This window comes from Ischnura elegans, chromosome 1, assembly GCF_921293095.1.
Source record: "Ischnura elegans chromosome 1, ioIscEleg1.1, whole genome shotgun sequence".
Taxonomy (NCBI): domain Eukaryota; kingdom Metazoa; phylum Arthropoda; class Insecta; order Odonata; family Coenagrionidae; genus Ischnura; species Ischnura elegans.
Genome location: NC_060246.1, coordinates 164,721,206 through 164,746,476, shown reverse-complemented (window position 1 = coordinate 164,746,476; position 25,271 = coordinate 164,721,206). Strand labels below are relative to the sequence as shown.

The 25,271-nt window shown below is 38.8% G+C and overlaps 2 protein-coding genes across 2 annotated transcripts in view; one reads left to right on the top strand and one right to left on the bottom strand.

Moving 5' to 3' along the window:
- Positions 1-1,826: 1,826 nt before the first annotated feature.
- Positions 1,827-23,347, bottom strand: LOC124173058. Its single transcript, XM_046552581.1, has 4 exons — positions 23,188-23,347; positions 21,522-21,566; positions 7,265-7,345; positions 1,827-4,719 (listed from the first exon to the last, which is right to left on the bottom strand). The coding sequence occupies exon 4, from the start codon at positions 4,607-4,609 to the stop codon at positions 2,132-2,134; it is 2,478 nt and encodes an 825-aa protein (XP_046408537.1). The 5' UTR covers positions 4,610-4,719; positions 7,265-7,345; positions 21,522-21,566; positions 23,188-23,347; the 3' UTR covers positions 1,827-2,131.
- An 86-nt stretch (positions 23,348-23,433) lies between these two features.
- The window catches only part of LOC124173071 (mitochondrial glutamate carrier 1-like), a 50,713-nt gene continuing 48,875 nt past the window's right edge, over positions 23,434-25,271 (top strand). The window contains exon 1 of the mRNA XM_046552585.1: positions 23,434-23,677. Coding sequence (XP_046408541.1) covers positions 23,652-23,677 — 26 coding nt within the window. The 5' untranslated portion in view covers positions 23,434-23,651. The remainder of the gene's footprint in view (positions 23,678-25,271) is intronic.

Below are 25,271 nucleotides of genomic sequence, written 5' to 3'. Positions count from 1 at the left end.
CCACTCAATTTTTGGGATCGAAACTTAAGTATGAGCATTGGAGTTTCATTTAATTTAGTTTCATTCTTGGGAGTAAAGTTTCATCCATGGGCGAAACTAAACTCCTTGGTGATTTAAATTCCGTGCAGGAATGAAACTAAACCTTGGCCTCATATTTTTGTTTTAGTTACGCTCAAGGATGGCATGTGAAAGGAAACGAAAACGTTTCATGTCACTTGCCATCCTTGCACACAACTAAACACAATCGGACACGAATAAACTTGAACCGGGGGTGTGTTGAATCGATTTTTTTTTCCATTGAAGCTCAGTGGAGCACCGAATATCCGAAGATCCGTCCGCTAATAATGAGCAGCCCCTCTCCTATGCTATCTGTTCCTTCCTTCCCATCCCCAATTGCTAGCGCTTCGTGCTTTCAAATAACAATAGGTCTTTATGGATGTCTTCAAACAGGATGAATCGCGCCGTTGACAGCACAGTGCTGTTGACGGCCGCCACGGTCACCGGCACGACGCTGCGCCATTTACGGCGAGAAATGCAGGCAGTCATAGGTGGATCTGGGGGGAGTACGGGGGCACGTGCCCCCCAGACCTTTAAAAAATATGGAAGATTTAAATGTGGTCCCATGATCATTGCTGTCGTTTTGTATTACTAGGTATCCTTGTGCCCCCCCCCCCCCCCCCCAGAACAAAATCCTGGATCCGCTCCTGCAGTCAGTGCTACATTGAGGCTGCATTTTGACGATATGGCTTTTCACCAGCTGCCATTCACGGCACGATGGCGTGAAATTCAGGCCGCTTTCAGACGAGACAACTCGCTCGCCACACTGTGTGCCGTGCTGTGAATGGCAGCCAGTGAAAAGTCGTCTCGTCTGAAAGCGGCCTTCCATTCCCAGCCAGGGGCCGTGTTTAACTCGATAAAATTGTTACCGTACATCTCCGAATATAGTCCCCCTCTGAATGTAGTACCCCCCCCAAATTTCGAGGCTTCAGTTTCGGGAAAAGTTAAAAAAATGCGTTTGAATATAGTCCCACCCTTTACTTTTACCGCAGGCATTTTTGGAAAAAAGGGGGGACTATATTCAGACATGTACGGTAAGTTAGACTCACACTTAAGTTTTTCCTGCAACAAGTTATCCAATAACGCTGTTTACTGTGTCACGGTGAGTCACCAGAATTACTGCTCGGCTTTGATGCGTGCCGGGCGCGTGAGCTTATATTTACGCTCTTTCGCAGCTGCGTTAAATTTCTTTCAGCGCTTTATTGATTCAGAATATCTAATTCTTCAGGAGAGAAAGCACGTCATTCTACACATTTCCGAGAATTTCAGGATTGACAAATGTGAAGCGAAGAAAGAGGCTGTGATTAATTTAACGCCAAATTCTGGTGTGGACATCACTATAGTGCGCGATATTATGCGAAATCAATGTGCGCGAGACAAAACAAGCCATTTGACTTTGGAATAGTAATGAGATTGATTGAATGAACGTCAGCAGCGTTAAACAATGAAGGCTTAGGCTTTAATAGATTATTAGACTCTTTGGATTTTATTTTTTTCGCTAATTCACCTAACATCACATAAAACGCAAAATTTAGTTTTTTAAACTGATTTTGCATTATTTCGCGATACCGCATCTGGCGAATTTCACGGATCTCTACCCAATTCTATACGTAGGTAACTCATTCTGGGCATTCACTTTCCATTTCTTCCCATCAACTTACCTTGTACGATTATCTTCAGTTAGCCATCAGTCTAATGATGTGGCCAACTAAGTTGAACTGTCATCTTCTTAGGGTTTTAATTCATACATTCAATTGATATGTCCAGTGTTATTTTTGAGTAAGATTTTTAATCTTTGTAAAAAATTTTTGTTTTTATAAAAATATTAATTGGCTTAATTGCACTTCAGCAACATTAGCATAATAAGTTAACAATCGACTGTATGTGAGTGACAGCGGGTGAGGATTCAATGTGACGTATGTTGTGGGAAGTGAAAAAGAATGGTGGATTTGGTTTCACAGTATTTTTTAAGACTGAATGCCAAGGACACTTAGGCTCCTCCTGCGTGGCCTGTATCACATGCAAAATCAAGAACTCGTCAGCAGCCAGGCAGAAGGAGCTCTGAGACCCTTGGTCATTGACCTTCATTGCATTCTACTGACACTGAGTGGCCTTTTTCTTTCAAATGTTCCAACAAAAGCTTTTTTGAGGGAGATGACAGTCCACAAACTCCACATTTGTAGATGGTTTTCTTGTGAGTCTTTGCATGGGATTGTAAAGCTGTTTCACTATCAAAATATAAGTTACACTCACCACATTTGTTATATGCTTTTTCACGAACTTGAAATTCAGTTCCTGATTCAGACATAAAACCAGCATCAGAGTACTTGCTACCTCTGCTTTCTTCATCCAAAGTTCCATCAAAATGATCCGCAGGCACATTTTTGGGTGGCATGGCTGAGCTGATATTGGCACTTGAATCACCATATTTGATAGTTCTAGGGTGTGATTCAGTGTGAACCATTAAGGAATATTTATCTGTAAATCTTAATTTGCACAACCCACAAGTGAATCTTTTCAAATGAAATTCCTTAACATGAATACGCATTTCATTAAGGTTAGAGGTTTTCTCACTGCATAGTTTACATTTGTACTCTTTCACCTTTTCCAGTTTGGATTCTTTCTGCTGCTCTGAATCTAAGAGGACCCTGCCCATTTCCACATTTGTTGTACCACTTGTTTCTGGATCGCTACGCGTGTGGTCTCCTATATTCCCATCGTAACTTCCAATGTCCTTGGATTTGGGCGAGGGGATGTTCAAGTGAGATTTTGAATGGCTCAAATACTCGGAAACAGCTGCAAATGTTTCATCGCAAAAGAGGCACTTGAGATGGCTTGCATGGGCTTCCTTCATGTGAGACTGGAGACTATCAACATCACTGTATTTTTCCTTGCATACATTACAAGTGTACTCCAGTGGCTTTGCATACTTAGCGTTGACTCCTTCCCCATCAACCGTGTAAAAACTTGTGGAACCATCACTTGACGGTCGTTGGATCATGTTAGTCATCCGAATTAACTTAATATCATTAAGGGGGATTATATAATAACTAGCGTTAGCCATCTTTAATGTTGCGGTTGTTTCTTTTGGATTCATCTTCTTGTCATCTGCTTCAGTTTTTGATTCGAGGTAACATTCACTCGTTGAATTTGTGTACTTTATTCCCAGAGAATTTTCTAAAGCGTCTTGCATGGCTTTTGGCTTCTCATCCCCAACTTCCCGAAAGGGAGGAGTTGAGTGTTGCCGTCTGCCGTCTCTTTCCCCCTCCTCGTCCCCTGCTGCCGCCTCTTCTGATCCCTCCTCGCTCTGCCCGCATGCTGATTCACCCTCTTCTACGCCACATTTCGCCTCCATTGGCAATGCCGCTGCACTGCTCACCGCATCACTGACTTTTGCCACTCCCCAGTGATTCTCTCGTGGGAAACAAACTATTTCTGTAGAAGATGAACGATTATGAGTTTGCTGGGCTCTTTTCTCATTACTTCTAAATGGTGAGATGTCTTCAGCATCATCTGCTCTTTGCTGAGGGTTACGTTTAAGTGCATTCCCATTCTCTAGTCCTGGATCCTGAAGCAGTGCACATCTCTTCCCCTCAAGTAGTATTGATGCTTCTTTTCTGAGAGACTCGCTGACTTCTCTAACTTTCCAGCGATTCTCTCGTGGGAAACAAACTATTTCCATAGAAGGTGAACGATTATGAGTTAGCTGTACTCTTTTCTTATTACTTCTAAATGGTGAGATGTCTTCGGCATCATCTGCTCTTTGCTGAGGGTTACGTTTAAGTGAATTCCCAATCTCTAATCCTGGATCCTGAAGCAGTGCACATCTCTTCCCCTCATCTAGTATTGATGCTTCTTTTCTGACAGACTCACCAATTTCTCCAACTTTCCAGTGATTCTCTCGTGGGAAAAAAACTATTTTTATGGAGGATGAACTTTGATGAGTAACTTTTTCTCTTCCTCCATTGCAAATAAATGATGAGCGCTCATTAGTGTCATCTGCTGGTAGGCAAGGATGGGGTTTGAGTGATTTTCCACTTTCTAATTCTGCTAAATGGATTTTGCTAGCTCTTTGATTGCTTGATGAGCCTTTGAATGCATTATTTAACCTTGATGAATCTATTGCCCCCATTTCTTGGTTATTACATGATGCACTTTGGTGCGTCTGGAATTTCGTCTTTAGATCAATTGAACCAGCATTTAAGGTGAGGGAAGGCGTTGAGCCCTCTGCTTTCACTGGCCTATCATTACACGGCAAGTTGCTCTCTTTCGACACGTTTGTAGGTGGTTTCTTGTCTTCTATCTCGTCCTTCACTACAGTGGCCTGAGGGATGCTCTCATTAGGTTGGAAGAGATGATCAGGGGCAGGTTGAAAATGTAGCTTTTTGTGGTTAGTTAATTCAAATATGTCCAGAAACATGCGATCGCACACTGGACAAGTTAAGTGCTTTAAATGGGTGCCCTTGATATGAGCCCTTATTTCCTCAATTTTTATGTACTCTTGTTGGCATATGCTGCATCTGAACTTCCGGGAGCGTTTTGAAGGCTGCATTTTCTATTTCATTTTTTGCCGCTGAGGTGGTGAAAATTCCAACTGTTTTCCAGGCAGGAATTCATATCTTTCGGCTTCTTGGTTGCCAAGTTCAAGATTTGTAAGTTTTCCTGTAAGAAAATATAATTAATTAGACATTTTTTATCTTAAAAACGATAGCACTAAATCCTTGATAATAATGTTAAATCAGTCACTGCAAGTAGTCATAAAATACTCCATTTCAGTCTTAAATATTATATGCAGGTACTTCCATTCTTTATTTTGCATATTTCTTTCAAAATAGAATTTTTATAGAACTTTATTCTTTAAATGAACATGATGGAAAGGTAGGATTTCAGAAGACGAGGGGAATGTGGTGGTGGTTTATTCAAACTCAAAATCAATATTTATTCAAAGAATTTGGCAGATGCAAGAGAAAAAGACAAGGTACGGTACAAATAATCACCATTCTCTCATGAGTTTGAAACAATAGTTATATTATCTTTATTCATGTGCGAATTTAGGACTCTTTAAGTCTCCTCCTTCTATCTACTTGTACGGATCTACTAGTATGGAAAAACACATATGTATATCCATGCCCTAAGTGGTACTGTAAAACCTCTTTACATCGTAATGGAGGGGACAAAAATTTGGGAAATTTGATGTAGGGAGGTTCACTATAGAGACATTTCAGTGATAGGCACCATTTTTTCATATCCTTCGGAAATGAAAGGCACTACTGTCTTTTAAACTGTTATATTTATGTGTTTAAACAAATATGCATGCATAAGTGAACATATATTTATTATTTAATAATTACAGGAAGCAAGTGCTATCGCATGATTTTTACCATGATTGGAGAGAAAACTATGTGATCTCTCTTAATTCAACAGTCACTTAAAATTATTAGGATAGTTAAATACCTTTTTTCTTATTTTCTGTTAGGTATGCTCTCATATGGAACAAAATGGCCACAACTAATGATTAACGTGAAAATTACAGCATATTAAAGGTGTATTAGAAAAAAAATAAGTGTGAAACTATTATTGCTGAAAATGTCATTCCATATACGTAATGGCAGCTGCATTAATAGTCTCTAGTTGTTCGGTAGGATTTGCGGAGGTAGTTAGGCTGTCTCGGGGGTATCTCCTAGGTATGATAAGTGGGGGTTTTACAAGATAAAGAGGTCCACTACATAGAGGTTTGTCGATAAATTTACATGTAAATCTGACGGGACCGTAGGGGTGGTATGAAGTATGGAGGTTTATGATGTAAAGAGGTTCACTACATAGAGGTTTTACCGTAGATGTTACACCCAGGTGGGATTCAAACCCATGATCTTTGGGTTGGCAGGCAGCCACTTTACCCTTCAGTCACTTAGGCCAGTAGAAATGGACAAATGGGAAAGCTACCAGCCAATTAACATGAGTTGGAGATGTAATGAGACTTTTGATTCAATTATGTGGGTACTTTAGTTTTAAGGTTTTCGCAGCGATTAGATGCACTATTATAATTCATTTTCGGGTGTACGTCTGCGTGCTTAATATTTAACTCAACGTTTCGTTCCACTTACTGGGAACGTCGTCAGGAGAATGAAAATATAAACATCTATCGTACCGTTGGAAAAACTGGTCCATTGTTGTAAAGGTATTTAAAAAAGTAAATAAAAATAAAATAAAAGCCAACTTCTTTAAAACATCTACTATAAAAAGGAAGATGAAAAGTGGAATATTGTTATTAAATTTTCGAAATGTATCTCTTCCACACATGGCTTAAATTATATCCATCATCCCTGTTAAAATTCATAGGTCGTTTAGAAATTTCTATCGCCTCTCTAATAAGCCGTGGATAATATGCAGATTTTCTTGCAATGGCTTTGGCCTCATCCAGGAGGATCTTGTGTCCTGGCCCCGACATAAAATGATCGGCGACAGCTGAAGCCATTGCAAGAAAATCTGCATATTATCCACGGCTTATTAGAGAGGCGATAGAAATTTCTAAACGACCTATGAATTTTAACAGGGATGATGGATATAATTTAAGCCATGTGTGGAAGAGATATATTTCGAAGATTTAATAACAATATTCCACTTTTCATCTTCCTTTTTATAGTAGATGTTTTAAAGAAGTTGGCTTTTATTTTATTTTTATTTACTTTTTTAAATACCTTTACAACAATGGACCAGTTTTTCCAACGGTACGATAGATGTTTATATTTTCATTCTCCTGACGACGTTCCCAGTAAGTGGAACGAAACGTTGAGTTAAATATTAAGCATGCAGACGTACACCCGAAAATGAATTATAATAGTGTATGTGGGTACTTGTTCAGGGCAAAATTTTCATCGAGGGAGGAAAATGCAGGAGTGTAAACAACAACAAATTGCTCAAGGCCCACAAGTAGCAGAGAGGCAGTGACATGCTCGTCATGAGTTTCAACTGTCATGGTGTCACTAACTCATCTACAACAGGGGTTAGGTGATTTATTTTTTGGCAATATTTTTCAAGAAATAGGTGGCAGTTAAAATAACAGAAAAATACTGGTCTCTTTACAATGACAATTATTAAAAAAAAAAAATAGGGAACTAGCTCATTGGTAAAATTATTGCATAGGTTAATGCTTTTTTGGTGAAAATAATCCTTTAAAAAATGATCAATAAGTTCCATCTTCACCTACCTTTCAACATGTAAATATTTAAAAATTCAGCCTTTAGATGATCATTCAGGTGCTACTCCAGTCACTAACTCTGAATTTTACCTGTAACACACAAAAAAAATACTTAGTGAAATAAATTTTGTAACCTTAACATCACATACAACTAAATTTAATGTTTAAGAAAAGAAGTCGGTGGATAAGGTCTAATTAATATCACCGTAGTTAAAATTAAACACAACTGAACCCATTTATGCCGAAGGTTTGCAAAATGCGAATTTTAACCTGATTTTTACATATTGTATATAAAAATGCGTATGAAAACAATATCCGAAAGAAAAAACAATGTATCTCTTGCCAATTATTAATTACGAGGTGCTCCAAAAATGGAACACTAGGCAAATCCACTACTATAAGGAACTCATTGGTAACTGGCAATACATTAGTTTCAGACAGTTATTAACTAACTATTAAGAGTGATATCCAGGTAAACACTTAACATGCAATCATAAATTGCATATTTTTACATTTAAAAGTGTTATTTTTGTGACAATGGACACAGCGAGTTTGCTTTCTTTGCTTTACAATCGTATGATTCATGCCGTCATGATGTGAGTGAAGTTTACGATTCATAGATGGTCTCCCTTTCCCACCAGGCTCAGCAGTACATATTACCATATGTCTCTATATAGTGACAGATCACACGGCGACGGCATTCAAGAAGATCCATTGGCTTCACATCGTTTATTTTATGCAATTGTTAATGCATTTTGTAAAGCCAGCTCAAAGCAGAATAATGGAAGGCTTGAGTATCATTTCTTTCCACGGATTGATGCTTGTTACTTGTCAATATTTTCATCAGCTCGGTCCACTCCTCCCATATACTGATTATAGACCTTGATTTAATTTGGCTGATTAGTATTTATCTTTTTTTCTGCTTTTGAGAATAACGACTGATGACTGTTGCAAAGGATTGACACCGGCACCACAAGATGCAACAGTCACACCAGAATATATACCCAAACCGAAAAGGCTTACCCCGAATGAACTGTTTGCACCCGTGATGACCAAAATAGGGAATCATGGCCTAATCAAAGCTGGAGTATATTTCATGTGGTACAAATTGCGTACATCTATCATATTCAGTTGCTCAATGAGAGGTCGCAGCTTGGAAAACTTGTCCATGAGGTTCAAGCTAGAATTGTCAGCAACATGCAAATTTGAAAGTATTGTCTCCAATCGATCACGTCTCATTGCACTCTAACTAGAGAAATATGCGAATTTGGTCTTTACGCCCAAAACATATGCCATCTTGGAACAGAAATTCCACCACACCAGAATTTATATCCACTCAGGAAAATTATTCCCAAAAAATGGCACCAACATTCAGTTCAAGGTTTACTTGCCCTTACTTGCAGCATATAAATTGGAATATTTGACAATCATATCAATCACTTCGATACCCAGAAAGAGTTCTAAATATACGGAAGGGGTTTTCATTTTCGTGATTTTTTCTTCTGAAACTCTACCTCCTACTGGCTGGGCAGTCAGATCGGCTTTCTTCTATTTGCGCACCATTGGTGCAGTGAGGGGGGATTTTGGGGGATAAAACCCCCCCATAACTCAGAGAAATTTTTAAATTCAATCCATTTTACTTAATTGTATAAATATTACTTGAAAAATAGTGCAAGGATTAATAAAATATCCCTCAAAAGCCGTAAAACTCACAATTTTGAACCATTTACCATAAAAATTTTCCCTGCGAGGGCACCCGTATTCCATACCCCCCAGAATTAGTTGCACCTAGACCCCCTCTAACCTTTAGTCCTAACTGCGTGCCTGTTGCGCACAACTTTGGTTACCTTTTTCTTTGAGCAAGAATAGGCTGAGGCGAATCAGAAGCTGATACACCGTCATTTTCAGTAGTATCACCATCCGGTATCAGCAAAAGGTCAGCATGGTCAAAGTTCTCATCATAAGAACCATGAATGAGATGAGCAGAAGCGTGCAGCAATGAACCGGGAAGATTATTAATTGTTCCAAATCTAATTGCTTATTTGATTCAAAATTAAAGTGAATATTTCAGAGCGCCTGAATGCATGCATGATAGTAGTGGATTTGCTTCCAAAAATGGAACACTGTTAAATAAACGCTTATAACTAAAACAAAATACATTGTTTAAAAATTATCCCTTTGAAGCACAATAGATTAACTATGACTGAACATGCAGAGAAAAATTTACAACATTTGGGCGTAATGGTAAATAGTTATTAATATAACATTTGAGATGGTCTCAGAAAAACTGCCTTGAAAAAAAAGAACGATATTTCTCAACACACTGGCTACGATGGGTTGGCAAAACTGACTAATTCTTTGCGCCCCGTAGTGCAATATACCTTTATAAAGAGGTATAGAAAGAAAAACCATAACATATCGGTGTGTAATGAGTCGTAGTCATTAAATTAGAAAGTCACGTCAGGTGTTCCAAAAATGGAACACTAGGCATAAATGGGTTAAAAAGGCATGAATGAATTTGAAAAGACTTTTAAGTGTTTATTCATGCTTATGTTTTGAATAATTTTTGAGAGCCACAGTTTCGCATTAATTTTGTGTTACAAACTATTTTTTCCCGCTATCAAAGTGTATGAACCTGTATTTCCCTCAGCCTCGCCCCTTTAATTATTTTTATTGAGAATAAGAATAAATTCTTACTCTTTTTCTTTATGGGTGCATTTAGGGTGAGTGAGCACTTTGTGCACCGGTGCAACAGATGTGGAATTTCCCCCTGAATGCGACCACATGATGACGACTTTGTTACAACAATAGACTTGACATGTTTGACAGTTATGTAATTGACCTTGTGGTAAGCCCAATGGATAAGTCAAACAAACATTTTCTGTACCTTGATGAATACATCTGAGGTGTCTCAACTGGCTTTAATAGGTAATTTATTCTTATCAGTATGAATTACATGACTTTCTCAGAAGGTGGGATCTTTTCATGTACATACGATATTATTTATCTACCCATACCTAGAAAATGATAGAGCATTTTCAAATACATATATAAAAATATTCTAAGGATATTTTAACATTTATTTGATGTGCTAGCAATTGTCAATAGTGTTTTATACAATTAGAATTCCTTAGTGCTACACTTCAGAACTTTGAATGTTGAAGGGGGTACCAACAATGACCACATGTGTTTGATAGCCATAAGCTGTGTTTGATATTTTATGTACGTAAGCAACTCAAGGACTTCCCATCAAACCTAAATTACTTTTCCAATTTCCAAAACATTTTTTAACTCCTCTATTTGTAAAGTCTACAGCTCCAGCTATGTATTTTTTTTCCCATTACCACTTCTAAGGGATTAAAATGTTGTTCATTCAATACCATGTCTTTGCAGGATCAAGAAGTGCGTTGGAGCTAAATTTGGGTTGAAGTGGTCAATGGGAATGACGTTTTTATTTTCTGAATACCAGTCCACTGAATTAGTTGCAAGACTGGGTATACATAAGCGGTGCATTAGACTTGGATACCCGGAAAAATCTGCCGTAGCCGACCACTGCATTAAAAACAATCACACCATCAAGTTCAATGAAACAAAAATCCTCAGCAAGGCAAAGGGATATTGGGACCGCCTTACAAAGGAAGCTATCGAAATATGAATCACAAATAATAAAATGAATAGGGACGCGGGTTTCAACCTTAGCAAATCGTGGAACCCAATCATAAAAAGAATGGGTAAGCTGAGAGGAGGAGAGGACTCTAAAAAACTGACCAATCACGGACGACCTGACCTCCCCAACGGCGTATATAAGCCCGGCAATAACCAGGTCCATCATTCGCCCTGAAGACGATGGCAGCAATCGCCATCATCACCCGGCTGATTTCCAGAGAAGATTTCATCAACACAGAATGTGCTTTTTTGACAATTTAATCAATTATGGAAGTTGATGGATATTTCAAAATAGGTTTTTCAACAAGTGACATTGCAATATTTTTGCAATGCTTTTTTAATACCTCCACAGGTGTTTCAGCATTTTTTGTAGCTGGAAGCCAATTTGCACTATTCATTTCAATCTGCCTCCAGAAACATGAGGAACAAGCAAAATTGCCTCCATGAAATGAAGTGTAATGATGAAATGCAACAATACCCGAAGTCAACAATGTCTCCTCTGAAGAATGATCACAGGCTTTCCCGGTGTATAGAATCGTGAAAGGTTACTCAGGAATTCCACCGGGTCACGTTCTCCAACTCCATCTCGGCCGAGGTTTTGGTGGACGACTTGTACATTGAAACGTCAGCCGAGATGGAGTTGGAGAATCTGACTCGGTGGAATTCCCAAGTAACGTTCCACGAATGGCTCCTCTGGTCTCAGATGTGAACCACACTCACCTTGCCATAGAAATGCATACTGCTGCCAACAGCAGCACTGTGGGCTTGCTCACCATTTTTTTATAATGAATTATGGTAGAGTTTGTTGCACCTTGAGGAAACGAAGAGGTTGGGGGAGGTGAGCTGAGGGTGAGGAGCAGGCGCGGAGACAGACTCTAGCTTTGGGGGAGGAGGGTGCTTCGGAGTTATGCGGGTCGCCTACACAGTTGTCTTGATGTTGATTCGGCTGAATCCTTAAACCACGTACATATTTCATTAAATCAGGTATGTATGTATTTCGTTTGCTTAGAGTTGAAAGTGAAATTCATTGTTGGTTATTGGCGGACATTATGAAATGTAACTGTATCAAACATTGGAGTGTCAGAGGATAGTTTCCCCAGGGCTAAGGGTCTTCTCAGGATGTGTCATGGGTTGTTGCCACCAGGGGAAAAGTTTTGGGAGAAGGGCTACAGTAGGTGAGGAGCATTGAGTAGTCGATAGTGGCATGGACTTTATGGGGCGCAATAGTAGCCTTGAAACCCTAAAAAATCAAGTAGTGGTGTGTGAATAATTAAATTGCCAAGTGAAGAGGCAATTACCTACTGTGGCACTCAAGAACACTGAAAGCAATGGGTTGTGTTGACACATTCACATTTCATAAATGCTGGGACTAGGGTGGACTGAAAGGTTTGCCACCCCTTCTCTACACTGAAATGTTAACACTAAAAACCCAATATAAGCAATGGGCAAAAGCTATAACTTTTAGATCTTACGACAAGAATTTTGTTTCATCTTCATTAGGACGCTTGCTTCTTAATCATTGGGTAAGGGATTCAAGTCATAGGTGGGAAATGGGTGGTACTAAGCACCCATGGAACCTTTGGAAAATCCATTAACGCACCTGTGGTGAGGAGGAAGTGTAATGCGCTCACATTGATCTCCATAGTACCCTGGAAGCTGCCTCAATGGGTGTGTGGCAGGGGGTGTTAGGACACCAGCCATTTACAAATGAAAAGGGAATGCTCCAATTAAATTATGGCTAGCATTTATTAAAATCCTTTATTTTTTGGAGGAAAAATGAATTCCCATTCCTATCAATTCAGCAAAATATCTCTCTTAATTAATTGTTTCTGTCAGACCTGGAAATATAGTGGGCTTCAAATGTGACATTCTCTGCGTCTCTCTGGAAGGCATCTATTTTCAATAGGGTAGTTTCCTTCATCAAAGAAAACGATAGGCATTGATTGCGATTCGTTACCCACCATTAGTGTATTAATAATACACAAATTATTTGGTATTTGAAATACCGGTTTAGACGAATGGCAAGGGTCAAATTTTATCCTCATTTGAAAAAGGCCAGATTGGCGCCCATGCGATTCCACTCTGCGTGACGTCACAGGGACCTAGTTTCTACACGAGAGGATAGGAGTTATACATCGTCTGAGGTTACCAATGCATGCATGAGGCACAGAGCTCAGGGAAACATGTCTTAATAATCACCTATTAAAACTGGCTAAGGTCGGAAAGTTTTCTTCGTTTGATAAGGTATTAATAAACCTTTTTTAAGCCAAGCGCTACCATTCAGCAAGGTACTCGGCTATCCGCTAGCATCCTGCGTCCTATCAGCGCTCAGAGCCTCGATCAAGGTCACTTCACAAGGAGAGAGGGGGAACCAGAAATGCGTCGCACAGACTTTCCTACTTACGCGTCGCGTTTTTGCGCGCTTGAAATTTTTCACTTTTCATTTAATCACGAAAAATAGATATCGTCATTTAAAAATCTAAAAGCGTGAAATGCGTACTCCAGGAGTTATAATCTTTCGATTTAGGCAATAAAAAAATAATAGGAAACCACCCTATTGTTCAAGCAATCTGAGCCGTAAGCCATTTGTGTGGAGGGGGTGAAAAGGTGGTTATTAAAAATTGAAGACATAATGCATTATTTTCTTCAAGTCTACAGAGAGCCTTGAGGATGGCAAAGAAAGCATCCACTGATGCTGATGATTTAAACTGGCGGCCATCCTTAAGGGATGCCATAGAGAAAATTTTTGAAGGAAATTTGAAAATTTCATTACATAATACGTGATCAGTGAGCCACAGTTACAGGTAGAGGCAGCCCCAATCTATTCCATAATAGCTTGATTTATGCAGCCAATTTTGCAAGTGAGCTTTGTAATTGGGTATAAAATTTTTTGCAGCATGATATTTAATTTGAAACATAGGATTTCACAGTGAGATTCATTGGTACGTATCACAACCTTTCGAGAGCAGCTGCGTATTGCACTTTGTCACGCGAGCTTTTGCAGTCATTGCAGGTCATATCATCAGATGTCGTCATTCATTGCCTGATGATGCGACCTACAATGGCCGCGAGAGCTCACGTGACAAATCTCAATACACAGCTGCTCCCAAAATCTTGTTATAGCATTGGATTTATCTCAGAGCAATTTATTTAGTCTCAATATTTACTATAAAATATTTGCACCCACGAGGAATAGCATTGGAAAGTTATGAATGCGATAGGTGAAAGCATTGCAATTTTAATTTTGGTCAAGAACCCTAAACATAGCTTATTTCCCCAACAAATTCGGATCACATAGCAATCAGTGATGACTTTGTAAACGCATTTACATGCGCAGTGGGTGACAGCACATCTTCTGGAGAATCCTCTATTGTAAAATTAGTGGTTTTGGGGGAATGTGCTATCATTGGCACCTTCATGATTTTTCATATTTTCCTTTAGCTTAAAAAAGTATTGTACGTACTGACACATGGACACCGACCGATGAATAAGCATATTCATAACAAATACTGTACACCTATTGTTTCTCCATATTCTATTTTCATGACAGCAGGTCCTTCGTATGAGTTTCTATTATTCATCACTCAGTGGCCATACTTCATGGCTTCCAGTTACTTCCTGCTTGTGATAAAGACATTTCTTATTTTCTTGTCATTTTCCTTGGAAATAACAGATTTCCAAAATATGTAATAATGACAGTAAGTACAAATAGCAAAACACTGTGATTTTTGTCATCTTGAGAAAATATAAAATTGAATTTTGATAAACTTCCAATGCCAACTCATTGCCAAAATGTCAGATAAAGTAAAGTATTCCTAATTTTTTTATTGTTGAACTATTACTTAATTTAAATATTTATGTTACCTTTGAGGATGGTATTTCTTACCATTCAACTTTTTGAATATGCAACTGTTAAAATGTCCTAATAGTCAGAAGTAAAAAATTTGCAACTCTCAAGCTTTGTCATTCATATAGAGTAATAGCTGCACATTTAACATTTGAGGGGGTATTGTGCTATATGCGTCAATTTGGCTCATAGGCATCAATCTCCCATTGATAGATATGCACGGCCACAAATGTCAATGCATTCATAGCATTACAATCACAGATTGAAGTACTGCACCCAACCTTTGATCCCTATCCCACGTTCACTTCCCTTGGTTTCTTGTTCCCCGTCTTGATCTCCACGTGTCCCCCTTCTCTTGCATGTTGGTCTTATTTGGAGGGCTTCACGACCAATTTTTCCCTGCATTGTAGCGCTCTCATGACATGGCCAGACTCACCGAGGCCCCAAATTAATTTTGAAGTTACTAGTGCAGATGAATTTTTTTAATGTACATAGTTTCATCAGTAAACAAACCACTGAAAAAAATCAGTGTGATTGCATAATATTTAACCATACCAAATTGCATTAGAAAATTCTGGTCTGCATAGTTAAAAATTGCCTCCTTTACAGGTGCGAATCTCAGGTTTCTACAGTGGACATTGCTGTTATTACTGACAAAAGTAACTCTTTGTGATGAATAATATCTTTCCCTATGAGAGTATTGATTTTGAATAGATTTATAACCGTTAACTGTAACTTTAACCTCACCTTTAACCCTACATTCCTATTGTTGAGAAAACGTCTGAGTCACGTCACGTGGGAAGAGCTGTCATCAGCCTTTGAGGATATAAATGCCCATTTAGGTAAATCGAATTGTTTTAGAGGTAGTTATATGAAAGTTTTCAATGATGCAAATGATTGAAACTTGTGGATTTCAGTAATGGATTTTAATTATAATTTGACCAGCATTATCATTAAAATTCATAAGTTTATATTATTTCCACCAATTTAGGTTGTGTGAATGGCAATACTATTGTATTTCATCGTGTTTTTTATCCTTCAAGACCACTTCTCAGGAATCACATTGGTGAATGGCCTTGGTTAGTGCCCACAATGTCGAAGAATAATCAAGAAATACTATGATCCTTTTCAATATCTCTGCATCTGGCATTTTGTGAAAGCTCAGAATGTTTCGAGTGATGTTGTGGCAGGAGGTGGGATCTGCGACACTTTAGAGAGAGGGGTGGGAGAGAAGGGAGAGGCAGGCATTGCCTCAAATGACTGTCAGGGAATGTAAACGAAAGGCTGTCTCCTAAACCTCTATCCATGAGCCACCACGTGGCTCATTTAAAAGAGTGGGAACTCCTGCTCGCTCATCATCTCCGCTTCTGGGAGTTCCTCACGTTGAGTTGTTCAAAGGTGTCGACAGTTTCTCCAGCCATCCTGCTGGCGACTTCAGGTCGGAAGTGGCGATGCATAAATTTGGTTGTTTGCCAAATTTTATCACTTATGACAAGAGATACGTGAAAATCGCACTTCCAATAACAGTTTATCGCATTTTTTTAGCATCTATTTTTTATTTTCATAATGAGGTAGATGATGATAAAATTTAGTGAAACACAGTTATATGACAAAATACAGAATACTTTAAATAATTATGTTGTAGAACAATGATAAATTAAGGAATAAGACATATAGTGGCGGAGGTGTAGCTTGCCCCCGCCCACTTGTAGTTCGCGGCCACGTAGAGTCCCAGCCAACTAGCAGCTGGCCAGTTGCTCACATGCTTTAAGCGGTGAGCGTCGGCGAAGCATTTAAACTGCGCTCGGCACAAATTGTACGAATTTTGCCGTCGAAAAGGCAAATTTGCATAAAAATATCATAAAAGTCCAGTCATTGCATCTATGTCGCATTTATTTGCGCACATCGCATTTGCGATTTTCACGCATCTCTACTTATGACCTGAAGACGCTAGCAGGATGGCTGGAGAAACTGTCGTCACCTATGGACAACTCAGCGCGGAGGAACATCCGGAAGACGAGATTCACATGAAGAAATGCCGCAGAAACCTCTAATCAAACCCGGCTAGCGGCTTGGTTGAAGGGATGTATGCTAAAATTCTACCCTTTCCTATGTCCTTTTGCTTCCAGCTTGGCTTCCTTACTTCGACAATTTTCAAGGGCCGTTGGATAGCGATTCCAATGACGCAACAAATGAAAGAATGGCGTAAACATCTGGCAAGAGAGCTAGCTTAATGAAGTGCATACCACAGAGGTTTGAAAGGGAGTGAATTTCCCAGAGGCTATACTTCTCCTTTCGCATTTTGGTTGGTTTTCAGCAAGTCCAGAGCCCTCCATCCTCACTCCCCAAAAAGCTTGGGCCTGCCTCTCAGTCTCAAAGATATTTTAAATGAATCAGTCATGCAGCTTTCAAAAATATGTTTTTTTGGTTGAATGTTCTTTGAAGTTCGATTCTCTCCTGTGCCCTCTGCCCTCCCACACTCTGTGTTAATTCCACATTTGTCTAATGATCCATACATTTCATCTTCACCATCCTCCTCAAGCTACGCATCTCAGAGACAAGTTTACCCATTGTATTGAACATTTAATGCTACACCTTGGTATCAACTTCCTTCTCTTAGTCCACAAAGGCTAAATATGATGGTTGACTCCTGGTCACTCAGGTAATCATCAAGCGCTTCCTCCAAATAACCCAATGTTTCTCAAATTCCAACTGCAAGTTTGACCTGAAGATGAAACTATGTCATGAAACCTGTGCTGCCCATCAAACATTGATAGGGAACCTTATGATGTATTATACAGTTATTTATGATTTTGAAAAGATATTAACCAAATAAAGCCTGAAATTATTATCAAATTCTAACTTCTTGTTTGAAAACATTAATTACATTTGATTTGTTGTTGGTACAATTTTAAGTAACTATGGAATATTGTCCAAAATTTTAGCTTTATATTGGGTTGCAAATCTCACTCTAAAATTTCTATTTTGAGGGAAATAGTCAAAGCTTCTTAGGTATTTTATTGGTTGGTTTTTAGAGGTGGTGACCATTGGCTGAGGCCATTTTTGGCATGAGGTCTGGGTGTAGAAAAACCCAGCATCGCCATAAGTCTGCTCAACAACAGTTGCCATGGAGACCATGTCCCTTTTGACAGACAAGAGTGCTGTTCTTGAAGTGCCCGCCATGAACCACTCAAGCAGATCAGGCAGTCTCTGAATGACCACTGACAGTGTTGGGAATTGAATTCTGGCCAACAAGGAGGGAATCCACCACACCAACTCCTTTGATATCTCATGGTTTGCAAAATTCCATACCATTGCCTCTCTACAACTACCGGTTTTTCACCTATTGCTAAATAAGGATTGTTAGAAGTTCCTGCATTCAAGTTCCATGACAAAAATCTTCATATAAATTGACTCTCCTTTCAATTAGTGAGTAACATTTTTAATGAGCCGGAGCAGATAAAATGCAAGATTATTTTAAAAATGTATTCCACTTCTTTTTGAAGTACATACATATTGATTTACCATGAACATACAGTAAAAAAGTAACTTGTACAATATATTTCAGTCAAATTAAATTCACACAATTGGGAAGCCCTCAGCCATCCCACGGTGTGGTGGTTACCTATTTTTATTCGCTCTTAATGACATAAATTCTCCTTGAAGCAATGGACAAGAATCCCCGACATGTTTCAACTCGCATTTATCAACCCCGAAAGAGTCACTGATATGAAGAAGCTGCATCTCAATGATAAACTCCTTTGCAAGCGGCTTTCAGCATGACTATGTGATTCACTGTGAGAGGCTCTATGTAAAAAATATTTCAGGTCACACCGAGTTGAATTCTCAACGAGTAATATCGGCAAGTAAGGACACCAATGGAAAAATTAGGACACAAGGAATACAATTAATTTTTTAATAAGTAGAGGACTTTCAGAAATGGAAAGGTGTCTACCTCACCTCTCTCTCTTATGCAATTAGATGAATTGACTTCTGTCCTTCCCCATATTGGAGCATTTTTATGTGCAACACAAACCTGGACGATCAAATTAATTTAACGTGTTGAATTTTGACGTTTCAAAACTCAATTCACTAACTCTTGGTTAACTATGTGGTATTCCATTATTTCCTGGATATAGACAGTTACTTATACCACTTATTTGCCTGATGATGATGATTACTCATTGAAACCCGGGTCGCGCTCTTATAAAATAAGTGGTATAAGTAACTGTCTATATCCAGGAAAAAAGTTTCAAAACTCTTCTAAATTAGGCAATGACTCTTTCAAAGCAAAAATTATGCTTCAATCAGTTTTTTAAAACTGACTTGGGTAACTTTTAAATTGTAATTACTGGAATAAATACTTTCGAGGGAACCTTTTTTTTTTAAATCTCTCTCCCTTATTTTGTTCCATCATTCTTACTTATGCCTGCAATACTTGTGGTATAACCCATCTATGGTCCATCTGTGAAACAAATTAGCAATATAAAACTTTTTTCCTCTCAACTTGCCTGAAGATGAATGATCCTTTTAAAGATGGAGCACTTTTTATAATTATTGTAGCAGTATTTTCCCACCGATTTCAGGTTTACATGAAGTATTTATCACACATTTCCCATATCTCCTCTGCAGCAGCCCTCCATAATGCACAACAGACCTGTTCTATTCCATCATGATCAAAAGCCATTGAGCCAAATATTGCTTTGACGGAGCTCTCTACTCAATTCTCTTATCTACTAGTCTTTTAACATTCATAAAATTCTTCATCACCTGCTCTATGTACCTAACGCAAGGCCTACCTCTGCCTTTATTCCCTCCATTTGTCCTTGAATGATAATTTTTATTATTGGCCACTGTGTCTCATGATGTGACCAATAAACTCATCTCATCTTCCACCAGATACTGATAGGAATCGCCTACAGGACGAAAGAACAACGACCAGAAAATTTTCCGGATGATGACCAATTCATATTTAGGAAAAGCATGGGCACAAGAGAAGAAATTTTTGCTCCAAGGGTGTTAATAGAAAAGAGAATGGAGAAGAACAACCCAACATTCATAACATTTGTTGACTTGGCAAAGCCCTTGATAATATGGAATGCAATTTAATTCTTGGAATTCAAAAAGAAATTGTAGTGTTCTACAATGATTGCAGAATTTTGTGCAGTTGGTATAAAAACCAAGTAGCTATGATAAAATGTGGACCCAAATGTGCCAACCAAGGACAGGAGAGAAGAAGGCTAAGGACAGCCACAAATGAATTGCATAGGACGGGTTATAAAGGATGCAAAGGAGAAGAAATATGCCACTATGAAAAGGTTAGCCGGTAAAAGAGCAGAAGAGAACTACGTCAAACCAACCATAGGATTTTTAACTAATGACCCACTCACGGTTTCCTAATCGCTTCTTTATCTCTTACTCTACTTAGAACCTCCACATTACTCACATGTTCCACCCATTTTATCTTCTTTATTCATCCGTAGAATTGACTTTTGAAATCTCCCAACCTTGATTCCCTTTCTGCTGCCACTGTCCATGTCTCAGTGCCATAAAGGTTCATGCTCTGAATGCAGGCCCAAATGAACTGCTTCCTAGCCTCAACCCATATACTTGCAGCTGTAATAAAGAGTCCTCTTTCTGAGAAAACCTCCCTTTGCTCGGGCTGTCTTGCTGACAATTTCATTTCCTTCTTACTCTATCCACTGCGGATCACAACGCTACTCAAGCACCACAACACTCAACCACCTCCTCACGTTCCTGGTTTCTTAGTTTCAGGTTGGTCTTCGCCTCTGCTCTTCCTCTGCTAACCACCACCTTTGTTTCCTTTGCATTGATTGTCAGATTTATAGCTCATTATTGTCTTTTCCATTATCTACAGAATAATCTTCAGGGGTGGGTCTGTCTTGGCTATCACTGTCGCGTAGTCGGCATACAGCAACGGGCTAATCGCTTCACTGTGGCTTTTCAGTCCGGATGCTTTCTTGTAGATTTTGTTGATAGCTTTATCAATGAACAGATTGGAAATTACAACAAGGACAGAGTCTTCTCTTGCTCACTTCTTTTTCTTCATTCTTCCCAACTGTCAGTTTAATCAGTTAAGTCTATATTCTTCCCGTCCCTAATCTGACAACCTGCCTCCTAAGTTTTCATCATCAACTCCTCACAAAGAGCCCATTCCACCCAAGCCCCACTCGTCCTCAGTATTTCCTCTAGAAGGCTTTACTATTAATAAAGAAAATTTCTAATGTGAGAGAAAAATGTAATATTCCTATTTCTCATGGATTCACCTTTCTGGCAGCAGTGATGGTTGACATCAGAGACTATCACACTCGTTCAACTTAGGATCTACCATTCTTTATTCCACCATTTCAAAATGGATTTGTTAGTGTAATTCTGATATTTGAATCATTATAATGTCTTGAAACAATTCAAATGATACAGTTGTCAGCAGTGTGTGGCTTCAATTTTATATGTGTATTCCTCAGTGGTTACATGGCACTCTGAATTAGAGCATAATCCCTATATTCTTGAAAGACCTTGGGTACGTAGATAGCATGAAGTACGTAGATAGATTACTAAAGCAGGTCGACTTTTCACTGTTTCAATTCCACAAGGTGCATTACCATGGAAACAGGTTAAAGTAAAGGAACGCTAAAAGATTAGCTAAATTTAACCCAGATACTGATTGAGAAGCATTAATAAGGGTAATTATTGTTTATTTCAGTACAGTACAATCAAAGCCCCAAAATATACCTTCCGATGGATATTCTTCAGCTCAATACAGAGCACAAGCAGCCACTGAAAGAGAAGAGGAACTTTATCAAAGATTTTAAAGAACAATCCAGGTCCAGTAAATAGGATTATCTGCTATATGGGGCAATACCATACTCATGCTTCCAAAGATGTGTGACAAACAATATGGTGAATACAAAAATGTCGTAAAAAACTAGACCTCATGCTTATTGAACAATAAAATGAAGCATGGCATAATGAGTCAACCACTTCACAGTTATAAAAATATATGTATAAGATGATAAATACAAGCTCAGAACTACTCAATGTTACACAACTTCTCTTCATGATCACAGAAATCCTTTTGTGACCAAAATTCAGTATTAGTCAAGACATGTGTTACATTGAAAATTTTTAAATACTAGGACAATACAGAGATCTTAAATAGTCATAGCACACAACAGAACTCAGTCTTACATTATATTTTTAATAGGTAAACTAAGAATGTTCACGCTTTGCAACGGCTAGGGTTCAATTTTTATGCACTATTGGTAACAGCAAAAGTCCTGACCCAGCTGTAAACCCAAGAGAACTTTTTGAATTCAGGAGAGTGATGATAGAACAGCATTGAAAATAGTTAACTAAAATAACTGGAAACACAAAATTTCGTGTCAAAATTCTCATTAATTGAGAGTAGAGAAGGAATCTTGTATCATTGGAACCTTGACGAACGTTCAAATGTAGTCCAAAAACCTCTCTTGAATCACCCTTTCAATTTTGGAGCAAAGGACTACTTAAAACTACAACATAATACTTAACCATCTATCTATGAAAATAAATTAAAAATCCCGATAAATTAGCCGTTTGAATATTTTAATGGGTTGAAAAAATCAGAATAACACCCAAACAGACTTAAGAATAAAATGCCAATAAAAGATACCAGGGATTCAAAAGCAATGATAAATAATATTTTTTTCATAAGAACTTACGATGAATAAATGAATCGACTGATTTCTAAGGGGGGGGGGGGGAATTCCAAGAAACTGAATCACTGATTGGGGCAGTGTCCTTGGGTATAAGGCTAGAAATACTGTTAAGTGCGCTTGCTCCTCATAACCCCTCGGGATAATGTCCTATTGCCAAGGGCGTGAGACGGAGTACCTGTTTAGGGTCTCCATATATTCCCAGCCCCACGATTATTTCCTTAAATGGCATCGAAAACTTTAAATGACTTCATAACACAACATATACATGGATGTTGTGCACAGGTATCGATATCGGTAAACAAAATAAATGATGCTATCAAGATTTACAAAAACTCGTTAAACGAACTAGCTGATCATACTCTCGCTAAAGTGGAGTTCGAAGTCCAATTGGTCGGCGAAAAAAGTTGGTGAAGATAATTTCTGCCAGGCAGTACCTATGAACCGAATGCTAAGATGAGCGAGTTCAATGGCCTGGGTGAATGTGTAGCTTCCATGACGGGCAATATTGAGAAAAGCACTCCTACAAACTTTGAAAGTACCAAATACGTTGATTTTCGACAGGCAAAGATTGAATTATGGTAATTTACTCGCTGAACCGACACAATAATAGCATAAACATGAATACTGTTTTAGTAACGACAGACACCCAAAGGTTTCATTAATAAGTGTCAATAAAAGGAAATCTCAAACAAGTAACTTACTATTAGATTCACCATCTAAACTGCACACCTCACGGAACCATTCAGCATTCACAATGAAAAGCACTAACTCTGTGGCATGTAGTATTTTGGTACAGCATTTACCGCCAAATATTGTTTACGAGTACGACGTGACCTGATGATGCGCATTTCGCTCTTCACCTAAACGGCAATTGTTTCTGATGTGAGGGAAATCAATAAATTTTGCAGATGACAGCACAATCAAAAGCAAATGTTTTTCAACGAAACCGTGGAGGAAACCAATGTGAGTCCGGTTGGTTCGGTGGCTCGTCTCCCGGTTTGGTGTTGTGAGCTGTTGAGGTTAATTATGAGAAAGTTTTGAGTATTCGGGAATTGGTTTTCGGAAGCCGCACATGATAACTGCTATTGAGGGATCGCACTAGAAGTTAACTCGTGCAATCTCATCGTCTGCATTTCCTACCTGCTCATCTCGATTGAGGTCTCAAATGGACGAAAAACAGCCTAAATTCACGTAAGTGTTCGAATATTTGTCATTTCCCTGCATAGAATGAATTGCCATTTATTACCCTTAACGTTACCTAGAAACACATGAGAACGTGTTATTGTTTTCCAATCGTGTGCGGATTGTCCATAGTAATTGTTCCCTTAAAGCCATTAGCGAATAAAAATTTCCCATTTCATTTAGTTTTATTGGTTGTGACGCTTTCTTTGTGGTTTTTACAAAATTTAACGTTGATCTGTGTGGTTCAAGCGATGTACTAGTGAAGGGGACAGACGTTGATAGATTCTAACTCGTTACTATTGAAACTGACTTGTAGAATGTGTTGTAAGTGATATTTTGTTGAAGTTAACAAGACGGCCTAGATATTTCTTGCGAAACGATCGTTTAAGCCCAAAGATTAAGGTCGTATGGAGCGGGGAGGCCAGGGGGTTCGAATGCCCTTTCGAAATGTGTGGGATGTACGGATTTTGGTGTATCACCTCCAAAACAATTTAAAGATGTCAATTTTTTTCTAACCCCTGGCCGAGGCCTTTTCAATTAGTATCTACATCAACAAAAAATGACTGGAGTAATGTCCACTCGAAAGTTATTTCATTTGAGTAAGATGAGTGGCAAATTGGATCAGGGTGAAGCAAGAAAATGCAACACCCACGTAGGTATACGGCTTGTTCACCAATTTTTTTTACCTTCGATTTTTGAGTGAAAAAAATAAAAGGACCTGTGTATTTCCTGTTTTCTATACGCCGACCAATATTCGTGCGTTAACGAGGTTGAAATCGACGTCCTTAACTCGTTTGCATGTGAGTTGGTGACGTCACGCGCTCAAGCTGCGCGTGTGTGGCTTTTCTCGGCTACTCGTTGATCTTGTGGCTGTTTCTCCTGTGGTTCATCGTTGTTCACACTCTTGGGAGCGAAATGAAATCCTTCAATGGAGGGTTCTTCCTAATCGATTTAATCACCCAAAACTCTAATGTTATCAGCGATTCGTGAATTGTGGGCGGCAACTTTCGCTTTTTTTCTTATTATAAATTGCCATATTCCCAATTGAAAAAAATGAATGGGCTCAGTCACCAACTTTATATAAATATCCTTTTCTATTTCCATGGATTTGAAAAATAGAGGGACATATATATTCATCCATATCTGTCGTCTGCTTTTAGAGATGTTTATGGTGAAAAATCAACGCAGTTACGATGCAATACAGTTCCGAAGAGATGTTAATGACGTCACGAACTCTTCTATATCAACAGAATTTCCTGCGAGCCACCTGTAGGATGTTTGGCAGGGGGTGACCAATCACATGCATGTATAATGAAAGGCAATCCTCATGCGCACCACACTGTCATAAAAATATTGCGCACAATGTCAAGAAATGCGTGAAAATTCATGCGAAGGCGGAAATTGCGAACAGTTTGAAATTCCCATTGTAAATCCATGCAAGATTAGGACAATGGAAAAACGAATAAATGCAATGAGTTATCCTAGTGAGTGTGACACTATTAATTTCCTTGATCTATCCACAGTGGCGTATCCACGTGGGTTTTCCGGCTGTAACCCCTCGCCCCCCTTGGAGCCTTTAAAAGAGCCGCCAAAAACGAGCAAG

Excerpts from the sequence above, each read along its gene's own strand:
- LOC124173058 (XM_046552581.1), bottom strand. The coding sequence starts at position 4,609 with ATGCAGCCTTCAAAACGCTCCCGGAAGTTCAGATGCAGCATATGCCAA.